This window comes from Neophocaena asiaeorientalis, unplaced genomic scaffold (assembly GCF_003031525.2).
Source record: "Neophocaena asiaeorientalis asiaeorientalis breed wild unplaced genomic scaffold, Neophocaena_asiaeorientalis_V1.1 scaffold87, whole genome shotgun sequence".
In the NCBI taxonomy this organism is placed as follows: Eukaryota; Metazoa; Chordata; class Mammalia; order Artiodactyla; family Phocoenidae; genus Neophocaena; species Neophocaena asiaeorientalis.
Genome location: NW_020175432.1, coordinates 1,344,156 through 1,366,344, shown reverse-complemented (window position 1 = coordinate 1,366,344; position 22,189 = coordinate 1,344,156). Strand labels below are relative to the sequence as shown.

At 41.0% G+C, this 22,189-nt stretch overlaps 2 protein-coding genes across 5 annotated transcripts in view; one reads left to right on the top strand and one right to left on the bottom strand.

The window, feature by feature from the left end:
• The window catches only part of CUNH19orf44 (chromosome unknown C19orf44 homolog), a 29,971-nt gene extending 25,024 nt beyond the window's left edge, over positions 1-4,947 (bottom strand). For all 4 annotated transcript variants that reach the window (XM_024767286.1, XM_024767285.1, XM_024767284.1 and 1 more), the window contains exons 1-2: positions 4,839-4,947; positions 151-916 (exon numbers count right to left, since the gene is read on the bottom strand). In XM_024767286.1, coding sequence (XP_024623054.1) covers positions 151-915 — 765 coding nt within the window. In that variant the 5' untranslated portion in view covers position 916; positions 4,839-4,947. The remainder of the gene's footprint in view (positions 1-150; positions 917-4,838) is intronic.
• Positions 4,948-5,151: 204 nt separating this feature from the next.
• Positions 5,152-22,189, top strand: part of CALR3 (calreticulin 3) — a 29,702-nt gene continuing 12,664 nt past the window's right edge. Inside the window, exons 1-4 of the mRNA XM_024767534.1 lie at positions 5,152-5,270; positions 5,480-5,581; positions 7,944-8,147; positions 20,817-20,911. Coding sequence (XP_024623302.1) covers positions 5,180-5,270; positions 5,480-5,581; positions 7,944-8,147; positions 20,817-20,911 — 492 coding nt within the window. The 5' untranslated portion in view covers positions 5,152-5,179. The remainder of the gene's footprint in view (positions 5,271-5,479; positions 5,582-7,943; positions 8,148-20,816; positions 20,912-22,189) is intronic.

Genomic DNA, 22,189 nt, shown 5'->3' with positions numbered 1-22,189 from the left:
CCGTGATTGGCTGAAACCCAACCTCTCCTCATCAAACACTTTCTGAAGTGTTTACGGGTGATGGCTCTCTTCAAAAGTCTCTAGTGCTATGACAGAAAGGTACACATGCATAGTACATACAAGTACAAGATAAATACATGCAAACCTTACCGAGACTAGTTTTGTTTGTTCTTTCTCACTGACTTTGGTGCTGGTGAAACCCTGATTTGTGGATGCTTGTTTTTCGCTAGAAGATTCCATCAAGCTTCCCAGCAACTCTTTCATTTCCTCTTCATCACTGTCTGGAGAATCCAGTCTTCTAGGAGGTTTTTTCTCTTTGGGTGTTTGAAGATCCCTCTCTTTCCCAACATGTGCTTCAGGGGATATCTTTTCCACAGGTGCTTCTCTCTTCTTTAGAAACCTACTGACCTTCCCACTCGGCATGTCACTCTCAGGGACAGGAATTTCAAGGGCCTGTTTCCGGGAGGTTTTGTCTGTGTTCTGTGAAGAAAGGTCAACCGTCCTGCTAGGGGGATTTTCGTCTGCTCTGCTAGGAAGCCAGTCCTCAGAGGTCTTCAGGTCAGATTCCACGTCAGAAAAATCCATCTGCACCTTCCGGTTCCTGATCTTGGTTTCTATCTGGGCCAGCTTTGTGAGTGCAGCGTTGGCCCTGACCTTCGAGGCAGTGGTCGAAGCTCTACCTGAAGAGAGCCAGGGCCCACTCCCCAGGAAAGCATTCTCTTTCGGGAATAAGTGTTTTCCATCCATAGTCTGGTTTCTTTTTAGAAATCTGCTTGGACCGGGCGCTATTCTGGTAAGACTTCTACTGATTTCCAAGTTCTGGATTTCTTCCATCTTTGAATCTTCTAAGGAAATATCACTGAAGTCACCAAAGATATCACGCACAGTACGGCTGGTTTTTCTTATTGAAGCCATTCTAGGGAGTAAAGAAAGAAAACTTACAGTAAGAATACCTGATGTTCAGACTGCACATTCAAATCTCTCAACGCTTCCCACCACCTGGGAGAGGCCACATCCCCCTTTGCCATCTGGCCAGAGCCTCCCCTTCAAGCCCTATGATGGCAACGAAAATAATAAGACACCTGGTACGTTATCATTGAACTATGCCGTTCAAGGCCAGGTCTTAAGTGAGACACGTTACATATTAAAGACAAGAGCCAGTGCTTCTCAGGCCCAGCAGTATGCCTAGCACTGCTCAGAGCTACAGTATCTCATTTAATCCTCACTCGACACTGAGAGTTGGTCGTTGTCATGCCTCTTCCATAGAGAAAAGGAAGGAAATGAAGGCCTCCACAGGTTAGGTCACCTGGCCAGTGAGACACAGAGCCAAATTCAAAGCTCAGGCCAATTCCAAAGGTCCCACTCGCCCCTACAGTGCTTCACTCCCTCTCCAGTTACCCCACCTCTACTCCGAGTGAGTCCTATTACCCAGTTACACCCCAAGTCTGGTCTCCTCCTTTACCCAAGTGTCCTCAGTTCTCTCAAAAAGAGCTGCTGAAACACAATCTGTATATTTAATGAGCTCCCCAGAAATCTTATTTTACTTACAGTGTGAGAACTACTGCCCTGGGAGCAGGGATGGGGGCTATGGACAGACACAGACCCCCCACCAAAGGTCGGCCATGTGTTGTATGTGTGTGCTGGCATACAGTTTTCTGGGAAAAAGGGCCAGCGTTTTCATCATATTCTCAGAGTTCCCATGTGCCCCTGAAGGAATATGAACAATTCACTCCAAGATTTACCAAGGTTTCAAAAGATTTTAAACACTTAAAAAAATGGAAAAATATGGCATGGGTGTGTGTTTGCTGCAGGCCCTTTAGTGAGGAACCTGGCAACATCAATGAAAATGTGAAATGCACAGACCCTGTGACACCACAATTCCACGTCTGGGAATTTCCCTACAATGCCCATAGAGATGTATGTTCAAGGGATGTCTTGGCAGCATTGTTTGTACTCATCAGAATCGTGATCCCATCCATACAGGCTCAATGAAGTCCAGATGACCACAGGCAGACAATGGAATACTATGCAGCTGTTAAAAGGAATGGGGGAAGACCTGTGTGCATAATAATGTCTCCAGCATAATGATCTGTGAGGCAGAAAAGATGCAGAACCATGCCTCAGCTCCATACTGTTTGAATGTTTTAGCAAGGCCATTGTTACTTTTATTTTAAAAAATTTACTGTGAGACCCCAAAAAGCCTTTTTTTCCCCCACTCTGTCCACTTGGAAAACAACCTTATTGGGATTGCCAGACTAAATACAGGACACCCAGTTATTTGAATTTCAGATAAATAGCAAATAATTTAAAAAATATAAGTATGACCCAAATATTTTTATCCTAAAAGGTAATGTTCCAAATTTTTTAATTTACTTATTTATTTTGGGCTGCTTTGGTTCTTCGTTGCTGTGTGCAGCTCTCTCTAGTTGTGGCGAGTGGGGGCTACTCTTTGCTCCGGTGCATGGGCTTCTCATTGCAGTGGCTTCTCTTGTTGCAGAGGACAGGCTCTAGGCATGCGGGCTTCAGTAGTTGCGGCACGCAGGCTCAGTAGTTGTGGCTTGCGGGCTCCAGAGCGCAGGCTCAGCAGTTGTGGCACACGGGCTTAGTTGCTCCATGGCATGTGGGATCTTCCCGCACCAGTGCTCGAACCCGTGTCCCCTGCATTGGCAGGCGGATTCTTAACCACCACACCACCAGGGGAGCCCTAAATATTTTTATATTAAAAAATTATTTGTTGTTTATCTGAAACTGAAATTCAATTGGGTGTCCAGTATTTTGATTTGTTAAACCTGGCTACCATACATCTTATATACCTTTCAAAGCTGAGTTCAAATATTTTGTGCAAGGCATTTAACCCAGCCCCTAAGATTCTGTACAAGAATGAATTATTTTTATTATTTTACTGTCTGTTTCTCTGACTAGTGTGCTTACTTGCTCATCCCCATCTTAACCCCGTGTACTAAGAGTGCCCAGCACAGGCCTGACCACAGGAGTCAGTGAATCAAAAATCACACCCAACAGAAACAGTGCAGAATTCCTAGTGTGAGTGACCCTGGTCAAATTACTTAACCACTCTGTGCCTCAGCTTGCTCATCTGTAAAAAGGGAATAATAACTATTAGCCTCACAGGATTCCTATGTTCAGTGTGGGGCATGGAATAAGCATACAATAAAATTTAGATAGCAGTAATGACAGTATTTGGACTACCTGCATAACCGGCTAACTTTCAGCTGGAAGGACATGGTGAAGGGGAAGTAGAAAGCACTGGAACAACATCAACAGCTATCGTTATATTTTTGTAGGCAAGGCCCAGGGCACTATGTGGGTCAGAGGAAAAGCCTGACCACCAGGCCAGGTTTTCTGGCATCTAGTTCTTCTGAAAGTTTCCTTAGGTTTAAAAAAAAATTTTTAATAAAAAAATTTAATTAAAATAAATAATTTTTTAAAAAAGAATTTTAAGAAAAAGGGATTTCTCTCTGGTGGCCTAGTGGTTAGGATTCCAGGCTTTCACTGCCATGGCCTGGGTTCAATCCCTGCTCCAGGAACTGAGATCCCACAAGCTGCACGGCGCAGCCAAAATAAGTAAATAAAATAAAATAATTTTAAAAATAAATCAATAATGTTTAAAAGGGTAAATTTCATGTTATGTACATTTTACCACAACTAAAATATATATTTTTAATTAAAAAATTTTTATTGAAGTACAGTTGATTTACAATATTGTGTTAGTTTCAGAAATAGATGTATTTTTAAAACACATAATTAAAAATAAACCAATAGGTAAAAGATGTGAACCAATATTTCACCAAAAAAAAAAAAATATACAAATGGCCAATAAGCACATGAAAAGATGTTCAACATCAGCCATGAAGGAAATTCAAATCAAAACCACTATAAGATCCACTTCATACCTACGAGGGTGGCTATAATCAAAACTACAGAAAATAACAAATGGTTGGTGAAGGGTATGAAGAAATTGGAACCTTCATACCCCTTTGGAAGAGACTATAAAATGACGCAGCTGACAACCTGGAAAACGGTCTGGTAGTTCCTCAAAAAGTTAAACATCGTTACTTTATGATCCAGCAGTTCTACTCCCATGAAGCCCAAGATAACTGAAATGTATGCAAATGTTCATAATAGTTCTTATTCATAATAGACAATAAGTGGAAACAACCCAAATATCCATTAACTAGTGAATGGATGAGAACTGAGGTCCATCCATAAATGAGATACTACTCAGTAATAAAAAAGAACAAATAATGACACACACAACACGCATATACGTCAAACACACCATACTAAGGGAAAATACCAGATGATGCAAAAAACCACACACTGTATAATTCCAGTTATAAGGATTGTCCAGAAAAGGACTATAGACTCAGCCCATCAGTGGTTGCCTGGGACTGGGAGTGGTAGCGGAGATAGACTGCAAAGGGGCAGAAGAGATACACTTGCGGTGACTGACAAGTTCTAAAGCTGGATGGTAGTGATGTTTGCACTTCTTGGTAAATTTACTAAAAATAACGGGAATTGTACGCTTAGAAGGGGTGAACTGTATGGTATGTAAATGAATTATCAATAAAGTTGTTAAAAATAAATAAGCCAAAATTTGAAAACACAGTCGCCCCTCAGACCATCGAGCTCTTCCCCCAGGCCTGGAGCGACCCACATCGTACCACGCTCGCTCATGGGCCCCAGACGAGGAAAATGAGGCGCTAGGCCGCTCTCCCGCCGCCCGACCTGCCCAGCCCCGGAGCGCGTCCCGTTTCCCTGCAACTCCTCTCCCGAGCCCGGGCATTAAGCCCGGCCACCGCCCAGCCAACCCCGCCAACCTCCTCCCACGAAGTCCTTCCGCGGAAGCCGCCACCGCTCTCGGCCGGACTCTCGGGCCAGAAGGGACCGTTGACGCCGGCAAAGGCGCCAGGGCGAAAGAGACTACACCTCCCGGTGCATCCTGCGCCCCAACGACCAATAGCGCTCCATGTCACTATCGCGAGGCATCATGGGAATGGTAGTTTGAAGGAGGACACGGCGTGCACCGCGCGTCAAGGCCCAATGGTGTCTCGGGTCACAATCACAAGGCATGACGGGAGTAGTTCCGGGAAGGGCCCGGCGCGCCGCGGAGACCCGGCGCAAAGAGACGGTTACGAGGAGAGGTGGCCGCGCCTTGTCCATGGCCGCCGCTCGTGTCCCGCTCTGGGCAGTCTGTGTGCTGCGGGTGGCGCTGGCCACAGTCTACTTCCAGGAGGACTTTCTAGATGGAGGTGAAGGGGCTCCGCCGGTGGCGGAGGCTTAAGCTCCCTCATACCCCAGTGCCCAACGGATGGCCCAAGTTGCCATTGCCCCCGCCTGTCGCCGAGGGATCGGTGGTGGCAAAACCTCGAAGCTTCGAAGCCTCGAGGGCCCCTAACACTCTCCCCACCACCCAAATTAACAGTTTTCAGCCCTAACCGGTGTTATTTACCCCCAACAGAGCGCTGGAGGAACCGATGGGTGCAGTCCACCAATGACTCCCAATTTGGGTATTTTAGACTCTCGTCCGGGAAATTTTATGGTCATAAAGAGAAAGACAAAGGTTAGTGTAGGTATCGTGAGAAAATCAAGATGAATGTTAAACCCCCCATAGCAACCTTTCAAGGTAGGTGTGGCACAGCCCTAACACCCATTTCACAGGTCAGGAAACAGGCATGGGTAAGGTATTTTTGTCTTCTCTTTTCTTGACCAAGATACCCCCTCTTCACAAGCACTAGTCAAATGGGTTTGGAGAGCCGAGGGTCTTGCCCTACAGAAGGAAAAAGTTAAGAAGGTACTTCTCATTTTTATTTTCGCGTTAAAAAGAAAAACAGGGTAAAAGTTATATGCCGTCAGGCGCATGGATCTTTGGGGGTCCGATAGGATGAATGTTTACAACTGCACACCGAGGTCAAGATAGGAACGTTTTCAGGCCCCACCTCCACCCCCAGAGTCTTCTCTTCTGGCCTACCCTCCCCCACAAGTCAGTAGTCTCTAAGTATCAAGGATAACCTGTATTCTGGCTTCTCATTCCTGATGATCAAAGGTAGGCAAACTAAAGCTCCTCTACTGCCTGTTTTTTGTACAACCAGTTAGCTGAGAGTGGTCTCTACGTTTTTTAATTGTTGGAGAAAAATAGAAAGGGGAATAGTATTTTGTGATGCATAAAAATTACACAAAATTCAATGAAATGCCTGAAATTTCAGGGTCCATAAATAGTGGAACACATTCATGCTCCTTCATTTGCATACAGTCTGTGGCTGCTTTCAGGCTGCAAAGGCAGAAATGAGTAATTAGGATGGAGAAGGAATGGCTCCCAAAGTGTAAAGCATTTATTCCCTGGCCTTAACAGAAAAAAGTTTGCCAACCCCTGATTTAGATTAAAACATTTCCCTCTTTACCACCTTCCACTCAACTTCCATCTTGGCCCTGTTACTCCAGTGTTGCCTTCATTGTTTTGTGGATACACGTTGTTCCAAATTGTCAGGCTGTGATGGCAAAAATGGAGTGAAAATAACAAGGTGGTCTGTGAAGCTTGTACAGGGAGCGGGGTTGTCATTTGTTTTTTTCCCACAATGTTTTTCCTTCCTCCAACCTGGAATCCTGAGACTCTGTGCATTTCATTCATCCCAGCACTTGTCTACTGAGAGCAGACACAGGCAAGGCACTGAGGATACTGGTTAATTTGACCCCTTTCATTGTGGTCTCCCAGGACCATAACATAGAAGCCATGGATGGAAAGATCAATAGAATTTAACCAGACAGAGATGGGTGAGAGGTGATGGTGGTGGCTGAGGAGTGTGGTGAGACTCAGAGGGAGGTGGTGAGTCAGATGGCCTTAGGAATTGCCTGGATGGTAGGGGAAGGGGCTACAGATCACCTGAGAAAGGGAAGAGTGGGGGAAGAATGTAGGAGAGAGAGAGAGATAGGTTTGGGAGTGAGGAGTCAACCGTGAGTTCAGTCTTAGACATACTGACACAAAATGCCAGGTTCATTAATGATGGCTCTCAGCATAGGCAGTTATGGAGGCTGGAGTATGTTACAAGGAAGGGTAGGTTATAAGAAGACTGGCTCTGTTTTCAGGTTTGTCTTTTTTTTTTTAATTTAAGTATAGTTGATTTATAATACGTTAGTCTTAGGTGTACAGTACAGTTATATATACATTTCAGATTCTTTTCTCTTATAGGTTATTACAAAATATTGAGTAGAGTTCCCTGTGCTATACAGTAGGTCCTTGTTGTCAGGTTTGTTTTATACTCCAGTATAAGATAAGGAATTGGTACAGAGCCTTTTGGCTACTGAAAAGGGGTTTTTGGTCTTGAAGTGAACAGCTAAACTTATAAAGTACAAGAAGATTCAGATGACAAAAGGATGGTATCTTCATAAAAAGAGCCACCACACAGATGACACCCAAGGACCAGCTCATCCAGTGCAGTGAAGCACGTTTTTTCCCCCCAGATCAGCAATCTGTCCTCCATCAGCCATTGTGTCTCTTAAATAGCTGTTTTAAGATGAGAATTAAGGAAAAGAAGTAGAATGTTCCATTGTTTAATCCAGTTGTTACAAAGCTTCCTTGTACATTCCCACCCCTTGGAAAATGAAGGGAAGCAAAATTAATCTCTTATCTATAATTAGATTGCATATTTGTCAGTTAGAGCTGAAGTGTTTTTATAACTTAAGACCTAACAGTGGTATATTAAGTACAAAAACATGTACGTGAGTATGTGAACTAGAAGTTCTGTGGCAGCAGAGAGCCTTTTAGTGATATGCGCATTGTATATCATTGTACAAATGTGCTATAGGTGCAGGATCAACATAAATGGTTGGAAGGTTTATTATCAGGGGTGGGGGAGGACAACCATGTAATTCCCTGCATTGCCGAGCAGTGTCATTCCTAATCCTTCATGAGTACTTTTTATTTAAAGGTCTGCAGACCACTCAAAATAGCCGATTCTACGCCATCTCTGCACGGTTCAAACCATTTAGCAATAAAGGGAAGACTCTGATCATTCAGTACACCGTGAAGCATGAGCAGAAGATGGACTGTGGAGGGGGCTACATTAAGCTCTTCCCTGCAGATGTGGATCAGAAGAACCTGAATGGAAAATCCCAGTACTATATTATGTTTGGTGAGTTTAGATAGTATGGACAACCATTTCTTGTGATTTTGAAAACCCTTCCACCTGTAGGATCCTTAGACTGACTTTGCTATAGTTGTGTTGAGTTTATCTAACTAAAGGTTTCTAATACTGTTAAACCTAATTAGTATTAAAAAAAGGCGACTGTACCATTCTGTTGTTCTTGGGAGAAAGTTATTTATTCAACATTAATGTAGCCCCAAGTATTTTGAATGCCTCAGGAGTCAGTAAACCTGGCCATGGGCCAAATCGGCCCACAGCCTGTGTTTGTTATGGCCCATGAACTGAGAATGGGTTTTTAAATTTTTTGGCTGCACTGCATGGCTTGCAGGATCTCAGTTCCCCGACCAGGGATTGAATCCGGGCCACAGCAGTGAAAGCCCAGAATCCTAACCACTAGGCAACCAGGGAACTTCCTGCTTCTTAACATTTTTGGATGATTAAAAAAATCAAAAGAAGGACAAACTTTTAACCCATGAAAATAATATGAAACTCAAATTTCATTGTCCACAAATGAAGTCTTATTGGAATGCAGCCTCACTCAGTTCATTTACATCTTGTCTATGACTGCTTTCAAGCAGTAGTGGCAGAGTTGAATGGTCATGACAGAGAGTATATAGCTCACAAAACTAAAAATATTTACTGTCTGGCTCCTTACAGAAAAAGGAGATCGTTGACCCCTGGAAAATGTCTCCTGACACTAGGAGTAATTGATTAACATCTGTGCTGGAATTGGGAAGGGACCACATTGGGCTGCAGGAACTAGACATAACTGAAATGTGTGGATTCAAAAATGTTTAAGAATGAAGAGGATTCTGGGAAGATGAGGGAATAGGAAGCACCAGGAATCTGTCTCCCCACCTAGACAAGACAACATTCTTGCACTGGCAGAATCTGTCTGATGTAACAGGGAACTATGGAGTCTGTGGAAGTATTGCAACTTCCAGTAGAAAACTGGGGAGGTCAATTTGGGTGAATTTCAGTTCTTAGCACAGTAGTACCTACCCATTCCCACCTCCAGCCATATGGCAAACAGACAGCTGTGCACCAGGTTCCTGGAGCAGCTTTTACGGGAGCCAGGGTAGGCAAAAAGGACCCTGTCCTCCAAATATCAAGGATCTGAACTCCGATGGCTGATTGCCCCTTCTTATTGCAGAGGTGCAGAAAAAGAGATGGGCAGCCATTGTTGTTAAACACACCCCCATTGTTATAAGCCTTTCCCCCTCCAGCTGAAATGATTTCCAGGAGACTTAAAGGGCCAGAACCCTTCCCTCCCACCCTTCATTTTTCACCTTTTCCCCTTTAGGAGGCTAGACATTAAAGACTAGGACATTAAAAAACAACTACATATGCAGGGAAAATTAGAAAGTGACCACACATACACAGGAAAACACTCAGAAAAGACCTGAGAAAACCTTAAGTTTACATCCCAGGCTGACCCTTGGTACAGAGCCAGCCTTCAACAATCAGTCAAAAAACCAACAACAACACAGCAAACCCTGCAGAAGGAGGAGAATCCAATTTCCAGGCTTAACATTCATTATTAGACTCATATGTCCAGTGTTTAACAAATAATCACAAGGTATACAAAGAAACAGGAAAGTGTGGCCCATTCAAATGCAAAGAATAAATCAACATAAACTGTCCCTGAAAAAAAGACCTAATGGCAGATCTGTTAGACTTAAATAACTGTCTGAATGATGCTAAAAGAACTAAATGAAGATGTAGGGAAAGTCAAGAAAAATGAGAGTAAAATGGAAATATCAGTAAGGAGATAGAATACTTAACAAGAAACCAAAATCAAATTCTGGAGCTGAAAAGTAAACTGACATGAAGAGTTCACTAGAAGAGTCAGAGGCAGATTTGAGCAAGCAGAAGAAAGAATCAGAGATCTTGAAGATAGGATAATGGAAATTATCAAGGCTGAGGAGCAGAAAGAAACAAGATTGAAGGAGAGCAAACAGAGGCTAAGGGACCTGTGGGACACCATCAAACAGACCAACGTGTACACATTGTGGGAGGCACAGAAGGAGAAGAGAGAGAAAAAGGAGCAGAGGGAGAGAATATTTGAAAAAACAAAGGCTGAAAACTTCCACATTTGATGAAATACATGAATATAAATATCCAAGAAGCTCTATGAACTCCAGGTAAGATGAACTCAAAGAGGTCCACACCAAGACACAGTGTAATCAAACTTGCAAAAAGCAAAGACAAAGAATGTTGAAAGCAGCAAGAGGGAAGCAAATCATCACATACAAGGCATTTGCAATAAGCTTATCAGCAGATTTCTCATCAGAAACTTTGGAGGCCAGAAGATAGTGGATTCAAAGTGAAAAGAAAAAAAAAAAACTCTCAACGAAAACTCATATTTGGCAGAACTGTCCTTCAAATATGTGGAAAAATTAAGACAGAAAAGCTGAGGAAGTTTGTAACCACTAGAACTGCCTTGCAAGAAATGCTCAAGGGAGTCCTGCAAGGTGAAATGAAAGGGCACTCACTAGACAGTAACTCGAACCTATATGGAGAAATAAAAATCTCAATAAAGGTAAATATAATTATAAAAGCTAGTATTATTTAACAATGGTTTATAACTACACTTTTTGTTTTCTACATGATTTAAGAGTAATACATTTAAGGAAAAACAATTATTTGTGTAAAAGCTAATATTACTGTAACTTTGGTTTGTAACTACAAATCTAGTTTTCTACATAATTTAAGAGACTAATGCATTTTAAAGAATTATTAGTTTATGTTTTAGGGGACACAGCATATAAAGATGTAACTTTGTGACATCAATAACTAGCTAGATGGACTAAGGGAAGAAGAGAGAAGACTCAAATTACTAAAATCAGAAATGAAAGTGGGGATGTTACTACCTTGTCTACAGAAATACAAGGGATTATAAGAGAGCACTATGGATATTTGTACACCAAAAAGTTGGATAACCTAGATGAAAGGGACAAATTCCTAGAAACACAAAACCTACCAAGACTCAATCACAAAGAAATAGGAAATCTGAATAGACCTATAAGTCATAAGGAAATTGAAGCAGTAAACAAATCCCAACAAAGAGAAGCCTTGTCGCAACCAAGTGAGTATATAGGGAATATACCTCAACATAATAAAAGCCATATATGACAAACCTACAGCCAACATTATATTCAGTGGTGAAAAGCTGAAAGCATTTCCTCTAAGATCAGGAATGAGATAAGTATGTCCACTCTTGCCACTTTTATTCAACATGGTATTGGAAGTCCTGGCTACAGCAACCAGAGAAGAAAAAGAAATAAAAGGAATCCAAATTAGAAAGGAAGAGGTACAACTGTCACTGTGTGCAGATGACATGATACTATACATAGACAATACTAAAGACACTGCCAAAATACTACTAGAACTAATAAATTCAGTAAAACTGCAAGATATAAAATTAATATACAGAAATCTTTTCTTTCCATACACCAACAACAAACTATCAGAAAAATTAGGAAAACAAACCCATTTACAGTTGCATCAAAAAGAATAAAATACCTAGGAATAAATCTAACTAAGGAGGTAAAAGTCCTGTGCTCAGAAAACTATAAGGCACTGAAGAAAGAAATTGAAGATGACACAAACAAATTGAAAGGTATACCTCATGGATTGGAAGAATTAATATTGTTAAAATATCCATCTTCCCCAAGGCAATATACAGATTCAATGCAATCCCTATTAAAATACCAATGGCATTTTTCACAAACGAGAACAAATAATTCTAAAATCTGTATGGAAACACAAAAGACCCCAAATAGGCAGAACAATTTTGAGAAAGAGTAACGAAGATGGAGATACCACACTCCCTGATTTCAAACTGTACTACAAAGCTTATAGTAATCAAAAGAGTATGGTACTGGCACAGAAACAAACACATAGATCAGTGAAACAGAATAAAGATTCCAGAAATGAACCCATGCTTATATATGTCAATTAATCCACAACAAAAAAAAGGCAAAAGCTTACAATGGGAAAAAGACAGCCTCTTCAATAAATAGTTTTGGGAAAACTGGGCTACTCTCTCACTATATACAAAAATAAACTCAAAATGGATTAAAGACTTAAATTACAGCCTGAAACCATAAAACTCCTAGGAGAAAACAGGCGTTATGCTCTTTGACTTCAGCTTAAGCAATTTTTTTTTTGCATCTGTCTCCTCAGGCAAGGGAAACAAAAGCAGAAATAAATAAATGGGACTACATCAAACTCAAAAGCCTTTGCACAGTGAAGGAAACCACAAACAGAATGAAAAGGCAGCCTACTGAATGGGAGAGGAGATTTGCAAATGATAGATTCGATAAAGAGTTAATACCCAAAATAAACAAAGAATTCATAGAACTCAACATCAAAAAAAAAAAAGCCCAATTAAAAAATGGGCAGAGGACCTGAATTGACATTTTTCCAAAGAAGACATACAGATGGCCAAAAGACACATGAAAGATGTTCAACATCACTAATCATCAGAGAAATGCAAATCAAAACCACAATGAGATATCACCTCACACCTGTCAGAATGGCTATTATCAAAAAGACAACAAATAACAAGTGTTAGTGAGGGTGTGGAGAAAAGGGAACTCTTGTGCTCTTTTGGTGGGAATTTAAATTGGTGCAGCCACTATAGAAAATGGATGGAGGTTCATTAAAAAAAATTAAAAATAGACCTGACATACGATCCCACAATTCCACACTGGGTATTTTTCCAAAGAAAACAAAAACACTAATTTGAAAAGATATATGCTCCCCTATGTTCATTGCAGCATTATTTCCATTAGCCAAGATGTGGAAGGAATATAAGTGCCCATCAATAAATGAGTGGATAAAGAAGATGTATATATACAATGGAATATTACTCAGGCATAAAAAGGAATGAAATATTTCTATTTGTGACAACACAGATGGACTTAGAGAGTTTTATGCTAAGTGAAATAAGTCAGACAGAGAAAGACAAATACTATATGATTTCACTTATATGTGGAATCTAAAAAACAAAGCAAATGAACAAATATAACAAAATAGAGAGTCATAAATGTAGACAACAGGTGGTTGCCAGAGGGGAGGAGGGTGAAAGGATGAGTAAAATAGGTGATGAAGATTAAGAGGTACAAATTTCCAGTTGCAAAATAAGTGAGCCACAGGGATGAAATTTACAGCATGGGGAATATAGTCATATATTATATAGTCATATATAATAATGTAGCTTCTTTGTATGGTAACAAAGTAATTAGACTTATCATGGTGACAATTTTGTAATGTATAAAAATATTGAATCACTATTTTCTGCACCAGGAACTAACATAATGTTCTAGGACAATTATACTTCACAAGCAAACTCATAGAAAAGGAGATCAGATTTGTGGTTACCAGAGGTGGGCATGGAGGAGGGGGAATGGGATGAAGGTGGTCAAAAGGTACAAACTTTCAGTTATAAGACAAATACTAGGGTTATAATGTACAATATGATTAATATTCTTAACACGGCTGTATGTTATATATGAAAGTTGTTGATAGAGTAAATCCTAAGAGTTCTCACCGCAAGGAAAAAATACTTTTTTTAAAATTCTGTACCTATATGAGATGATGGATGTTCACTAAATTTATTGTCATCATTTCATGGTATATGTAAGTCAAATCATTATGTTGTATATATTAAGCTTACACAGTTCTGTATGGCAATAATATTTCAATAAAACTGGAAGAGAAAAGGAAAGAAGGAAGGAAGGAAGGAAGGCTGGCTCTGAATCTGATGGTTTTGCTGGTGAATTCTACCAAACATTGAAAGAATACCAATCCTTCTCAAACTTTTCCAAAAAATTGAAGAGGAGGGAACACTTCTTAACTCATACTATGATGCCAACATTACCCTAATACCAAAACCAAAGACACTACAAGATAACACTGATGCAAATCCTCAACAATATACTACTAAACAGAATTCAGCAGCATACTAAAAGAATTATACAACATGACCAAGTGGCATTTATTCCTAGGACGCAAGTATGGTTTGACATATGAAAATCAATGTAATATGCCACATCAACAGAATGAAGGGGGAAAAATGATCATCACATTTGATGCAGAAAAAGCATTTGACAAAATTCAACACCTTTTCATGGTAAAAAAAAAACACTCAACAAACTAGGAATAAAAGGAAACTAATTCAATGTAATAAAAGGCATATATGAAAACCCCACAGTGAACATACTCAGAAAAACTCAAAGTGTTTCCTCTAAGATCTGAACAAGGCAAGGATGCCTGTTTTCCCACTTCTATTCAACATAGTACTGGAAGTTTTAGCCAGAGCAATTAGGCAAGAAAAAGAAAAGAAATTGGAACAGAAGAAGTAAAAGTATCTGTTTGCAGATGATATGATATGTAGAAACCCTAAAGCTTGCACAGAAAAACCCTATTAGAACTAATGAATGAATTCAGCAAAGTAACAGGATACAAAGTCAGCATGTTAAAAAACAAAACCAAAAACAATTGCATTCCTATACACAATGAATGATCTGAAAAGGAAATTACAAAAACAATGTCATTTACAATGACATCCAAAGGAGTAAAATACTTAGTAATCATCTTAACCAAGGAAGTGAGAGACTTGTCTAATGAAAACTATACACTATTGCTGGAAGAAATTAAGACATAAATAAATGGGAATACATCCTATGTTTGTGGATTGGAAGACTTAATATTGTTAAAATGTCAATACTACCCAAAGCAATCTACAAGTTCCAAAGCAATTCAGTCCAATCCCTATCAAAATTTCAATAACTGGGACTTCCCTGGTGGCACAGTGGTTGGGAATCCACCTGCCAATGCAGGGGACACGGATTTGATCCCTGATCCGGGAAGATCCTACATGCCACAGAGCAACTAAGCCCATGCACCACAACTACTGAGCCTGTGCTCTAGAGCCTGTGAGCCACAATTACTGAGCCCATATGCCACAACTACTGAAGCCTGCGCGCCTAGAGCCTGTGTTCTGCAACAAGAGAAGCCACCGCAATGAGAAGCCCGTGCGACACAACAAAGAGTAGCCTTTACTCGCCACAACTAGAGAAAGTCAGGGCACTGCAATGAAGACCCAACACAGCCAAAAATAAATAAATAAAAATAAATAAATAAAATGGTTGGTTTTTAGATAATCAACAAGGATGTACTGTATAGCACAGGGAACGCTACTCAATACTCTGTAATAACCTATATGGGAAAATAATCTGAAAAAGAGTAGATATATGTATAACTGAATCACTTTGCTGTACACCTGAAACTAACACAACATTGTAAATCAAATATACTCCAATATAAAATAAAAATTAAACTATATATATATATATTTTTTTTTTAAGAGGTAATTCCTTGGTGGTCCAGTGGTTAGGACTGCGCTTTTACTACCAAGGGTCCAGGTTCCATCCCTGGTTGAGGAACTAAGATTCCGCAAGTTGTGCGCTGTAACCAAAAAAAGAGAGAAAAAGAAAGAAAGAAAATAAATAAATAAAATGGTTGATTTTATGTGATGTGAATTTTGCCTCAATAAATTAAAAGGGTTTGGGAATTGCATGACAGAGGAACTCCATGGCTGATGATTTTTAATGCTGTCACAGCCTAAAAGCCCATCTCGCCTCTTTCTTTGCCAGAACCACGTTCAGGCAGCAGCAAACTCCCCAGGACAGCCTTGGTGTCGGCAGGTCATTCGGTGAGCCGCGCTGGGGCACTATTTTGGTGGCACTGTCCTGCCCTCCCATTTCAGTGTCCCCATGTCTTACACATCCTGTTCACACTAAAGCTGAAGTGAGACAGGATATCCAGGGACTTGAAAGTAGGGTTTGCTCAGAGGTGACTCAGGAAGATGGATTCTCTAAGTACCTGCCCCTCCGAGCCTGTGATTTCCCCTTTGGTGGAAGATACTTAGAGTAGTCAAACTCATAGAGGTAGAAAGTAGAATGGTGGTTGCCTGGGACTGGGGAGAAGGAAAGATGGAGAGTTATTGCTTAATGGGTATAGAGTTTCAGTTTTACAAAATGAAAAATGTTATGGGGATTGATGGTGGTGATGGTTGCCTAACACTGTGAATGTGTTTAATACCACTGAACTGTACACTAAAAATGGCTAAGATGGTAAATTTTGTGTTGTACGTATTTTGCCACAATAAAAAAAAAGGTGGAAAAGAAAAAGCTTTAAGGATGAAAATGTATTTTTAAAATATCCATCCATAATCCAGATTTGGGGACTTATTTTTTTAAATTATTTTCTCTCATGTGACGTTTTCCCATGCTTATTTTAAATTTTTTCGTGATCAGGATCAGGCTTCAGACACCTAGTTATGCTGTCCTTATATTTATATACAGCTGGTCTTAATGTTATTGTAGAAGTAAAAAGAATATTATTTTATTACATATTAGATTACTTATTAGATTTAGATCTAATTCTGCTCTGTCATTTTGGAGAGTGAGGCAACTTCTCCAAGGACACAGCATTAAATTGATCTAAAGTTTCCACAGATTGTGCACTCCCCGACTCCCTGCCCAGAGTTCTCTCTACCTACCACGCCTCACATTTACTCTTTTTTAAAATATTTATTTATTTATTTATGGCTGTATTGGGTCTTCATTGCTGTGTGCGGGCTTTCTCTAGTTGCAGCGGGGGGTGGCTACTCTTCATTATGGTACGTTTGCTTCTCATTGCGGTGGCTTTTCTTGTTACAGAGCACAGGCTCTAGGCCCGTGGGCTTCAGTAGTCACCGCATGTGGGCTCAGTAGTTGTGGCTTGGGCTCTAGAGGACAGGCTCAGTAGTTGTGGCACACAGGCTTAGTTGCTCCGCGGCATGTGGGATCCTCCCGGACCACGGCTCAAACCTGTGTCCCCTGCACTGGCAGGCGGACTCCTAACCACTGCACCACCAGGGAAGACCCTCACATTTACTCTTGAATTTAAAATCTGGAATGGAAAAGGTCTTTATTTAGATTTAAAAATAAATTTAAATGTTTTGGTTATGGTTATTATTCTCTTAAAACAGGATGGCAGAGATATCTGGCAAAAAAGTAATACCTATTGAATTAGAGATGATTTCACAAAGATTTGATTTAGTTAGATTTAGTAAACAAGATAACCACAAATATCCACCAGAATACTACTTTAAAATATACACAGCATGTCTGCTACATTTAAATTGCAAAGCAGCATATGTTGGAGTAAAAAATATATATATTTAAATTTTCCGCATTATTTTGCTTTTAACTCAAAATCAGTTACATTTTACCCAAACCCATTGTGTCACTATTAGAACACTTCCTGTGATTTCTCAGCTCTTTCCTTTGGTTTGAGAGCAGCTTGCTAGTGTTGAAGAGGAAAAGAGAAATATGTTTTATTGGGCCCTTGCCAGGGGCCTTACCCATGCAATCTTAGATTATGTGTAAAACCCTAGGAAATGGGTAACACAGCCCCCATTTTGCAAATAAGGAAACTGAGGGTCAGAAAGATGAAAATACTTGCCCAAAGTCAGGTCAGCCCAATTTCAGAGCCCATCTACCTACCCCATTCTTCACAAAACTCCATTACTGCATAACTATTTTATGATTGCTGTTAATGGAAGATGTCCAGATTTTTCTAGTCAGATCTGGGCACATTCTGAAGCTGAATTTAATATTAAAAGTGTGTAGGTGCTTAGGAATAGAGAGGAAAATTCTGACCAATTTCGAAGGAAAAATAAATTTCATGTTTCAATCCTGAGATAATAGACTTTCATACAAATAGTTTACATAGCTTTTGTTTTAAAAAATTGAACTGGAATGTTTTCCAGTAGTGACAAAAAAGGAAATTACATAAACCACGCGTCCTCCGGGAACTCAACCAGGAGATAGATGTGGTGTTCTTTGTCGGTTCCGTAGATGGTATTTCCAAGTAAAACGTCGCATCTACTCTGGCAAATTCATAATATTCTTTAAGTAATTATGTGCAGCCTAGATCTCTCTTATTTAATCTGGAGGTTCATCACTGCAAGTTCTAGAAGAAGTCACAGTCATCTGCTTGTGTTTACACAGGGTTTGTTCACAGGGGTGGGTGCAGGCCTGGGTCAGTGGATGTGGTGGAATTCTGTCTGAGACAGAAAGACACGCAGATACTTTAGTACATTCCTATGGCTTAAAGTCAATGAAGCCGCAGCAGGGTAATTCCAAACAGTCTCGGAAGGTTTCACAGATTTTCCAGATCCCTCCTGTAAACCTTGCTTAGAATATTCAGAACTTCTTTGTCTCTGAGCCGGGAATACAGTGTCCTACAGCATTCCATTTCCTTAGTGACTGAAACTTACGTGGCAATTTAAAAATCGTTAACTTTTTTTTTTAACATCTTTGTTGGGGTATAATTGCTTTACAATGGTGTGTTACTTACTGCTTTATAACAAAGTAAATCAACTATACATATACATATACATATATCCCCATATCTCCTCCCTCTTGCATCTCCCTCCCACCCTCCCTATCCCACCCCTCTAGGAGGTCACAAGGCACGGAGCTGATCTCCCTGTGCTATGCAGCTGCTTCCCACTAGCTGTGTATTTTACATTTGGTAGTGTATATATGTCCATGCCACTCTCTCACTTCTTCCCAGCTTAGCCTTCCTCCTCCCCGTGTTCTCAAGTCCATTTTCTATGTCTGCAACTTTATTCCTGTCCTGCCTCTAGGTTCTTCAGAACCTTTTTTTTTTTCAGATTCCATATATGTGTGTTAGCATACGCTATTTGTTTTTCTCTTTCTGACTTAATTCACTCTGTATGACAGACTGTAGGTCCATCCACCTCACTACAAATAACTCAATTTTGTTTCTTTTTATGACTGAGTAATATTCCATTGTATATATGTGCCACATCTCCTTTATCCATTCACCTGTCGATGGACACTTAGGTTGCTTTTATATCCTGGCTATAGTAAATAGAGCTGCAATGAACATTGTGGTACATGACTCTTTTTGAATTATGGTTTTCTCAGGGTATATGCCCAGTAGTGAGATTGCTGTGTTGTATGGTAGCTCTAATTTTAGGGTTTTTTTGTTTTTGTTTTTTGTGTTTTTTTGCGGTACGCGGGCCTCTCACTGTTGTGGCCTCTCCCGTTGTGGAGCACAGGCTCCGGACGCGCAGGCTCAGCAGCCATGGCTCACAGGCCCAGCCACTCCACGGCATGTGGGATCTTCCCGGACTGGGGCACAAACCCGTGTCCCCTGCATCGGTAGGTGGACTCCCAACCATTGTGCCACCAGGGAAGCCCTATTTTTAGTTTTTTAAGGAACCTCCATACTGTTCTCCATAGTGCCTGTATCAATTTACATTCCCACCAACAGTGCAAAAGGGTTCCCTTTTCTCCACACCCTCTCCAGCATTTATTGTTTGTAGATTTTTTGATGATGGCCATTCTGACTGGTGTGAGGTAATAACTCATTGCAGTTTTGATTTGCATTTCTCTAATGATTAGTGATGTTGAGCACTCTTTCATGTGTTTCTTGGCCATCTGTATATCTTCTCTGGAGAAGTGTCTGTTTAGGTCTTCTGCCCATTTTTGGATTGGGTTGTTTGTTTTTCTGATATTGAGCTGCATGAGCTGTTTGTAAATTTTGGAGATTAATCCGTTGTCAGTTGCTTCATTTGCAAATATTTTCTCCCATTTGTCTTAAGGAGTGTTCTAATTTCATTCTTTTACATGTAGCTGTTCAGTTTTCCCAGCACCACTTATTGAAGAGGCTGTCTTTTCTCCATAGTATATTCTTGCCTCCTTTATCGAAAATAAGGTGAACATATGTGCATGAGTTTATCTCTGGTGTTTTTCTCCATTGAGAACGACGTTGGCTGTGGGTTTGTCATCTATGGCCTTTATTATGTTGAGGGAAGTTCCCTCTATGCCTACTTTCTGGAGGGTTTTTATCATAAATGGGTGTTGAATGTTGTCAAAAGCAAAACTCATTAACTTTGAATAGAGCTCTTTATAAACTTCACCGTTCATTGGAACTTACGTACTGATTGTACCCTCTTTTCTGCTTAGGATGTGGTGTTACCTTTAAGAATATATATTTATATATACGTATGCGTGACGTCGAGCGTAACAGTAATAACAACGAATATTGAGCACTGCCGTACTAAACGCTTTACATACATTGGGCCCTTGAACTGGCGCAATAGCTTTGTGAAGTCAAGATTAACACCCCTATTTTGCAGACCAGGACACTGAGGCATGGGAGGTGAATAGGTTAGTTGCAAATATATCTCAACAGCGAAGGAGAACTGCGATCAGAGCCAGTCAGTCCAGCTCTGAAGCCCTCCTATGGGTACAGGAGCCTTGGTCAGAGCTTCAGAGTGAGGGCCTGAGGCTCAGACAGCACATGGGAGGACGCTTACTAGAGTGTTGTTAGACCTTCCTTCTCTTCCTCACATTCTGGCTTACACTCCAATCCAAAGTGGCTGCACTGACCGTGACCCGAACTGAGTGTCACCATCCATTTAAATATCTCCACAAGAACATCTGATTATTCCCAGACATGTAAGCTTCCTGTGCCTTGTATATTATTTCAGGAGAATGGTTGGGGATATCCTGTGGTGATGCATGACAGAAGGAAATTGAGAGCAGTTAATATTTTTTTTTGTAGGACCCGATATTTGTGGATTTGATGTCAAGAAAGTTCATGTTATTTTACATTTCAAGAATCAGTATCACTCAAACAAGAAATCAATCAGGTGTAAGGTAAATTCTTTCATATTCAAATCAGTGATCATGTTAACTCTTGCCAGATAATAACGTAAGTTTATAGAAAATAGTTTTGACCTTGAAATATTTAAGTGAACTATGGATGGGCCTTGTCTGTCCTGTCCCTGCTTTCCAGTTTAGCAGGCCTTTGATTGGTTTGGTTTCCAAAGTTTTTACCCACCGGGAGGGTACACTTCTCACTGTGAGCCATGACACTGATTTATAAAATGCCCCATAAGGGTTACAACAGGATGCTCACATTTCAGCTATACCCACATCAGTAAGGAATGAAATATTCAGGGTGAAAGAAAATTCTGGTGAAATTAATCTTCAAAATACCAAAAACAATTTAAAATGGGAATATTTCTAAAATGAATGCATACGTGCTTTACATTTTTACCCAGGGGATCCTGTGGAAATGACATTTTAGGTCTTAGGGCCTGTTTATAACTCAATGGCCCTACCCAGGGCTTCTCCAAAGAGGCAGCCTGCATTAAGTCCCTGGTGTGTGGGCCTGTGAAGGGGAAGTACACTCCCTAAAGCTCATCCCCCCACACTTTGAAGGTAAGCACCAGGAAGCAGGGACCTGTCCCCTGAGGCATACCCAGCACCCATAGCCTCTGTGAATCTGGGCAGGAGGCCAGTGTATTTCAAGATCATTGACAGCAAGGAGCGGGAGCATCCGTAACTGTCCTTTATTCAGTCTCGACCTGAGCAGGGGGCGCTCGGCACCCTCACAAAGCCCCAGTGAGTCTCTGTTGGCAGCATGGTTTCTCGCCGGGTCCTGCCTGCTGACTTGATGGTTCTAAAGGATCAGCAGGTCCCCCATGTACTCTGAGGCCTGACACCCCTCCCTTGAGCGTGGAGGGCAGCTCAAAATCCAAGTCTTCCTCCTCCACCTTAGTGTTGGACTAGAGGACCAGTCTTCATGATATGATTCCCGAGCATTTGTTCAGTTGCAGCTCAGGCATGCAGGAGAGAAAGGGGATGACACTACCAGATGGAGGCTGTGAGGTCTGGCCTGGACTGTGCCTGGGAGGCCAGAGCTCGGTCACCTGCGGGCAGCAAGCCTGCGGGGCCCTGAGTGGCGCTGGCAGGCCCACAACTCCCTCAGACAGGTATTGGTATTTCTGCAGCCTGTTAGAAAAATAAGAGACAAGTCTGCTGAAGGAGCCTTGGAGCCTTGGATCATAGCAGCTAGTCAGCATCACGGACTCCTCAGTGAGGAGCAAGGTTATCTTCTTGGGGCTCCGATTCACTCTGCAATGCTGTAAA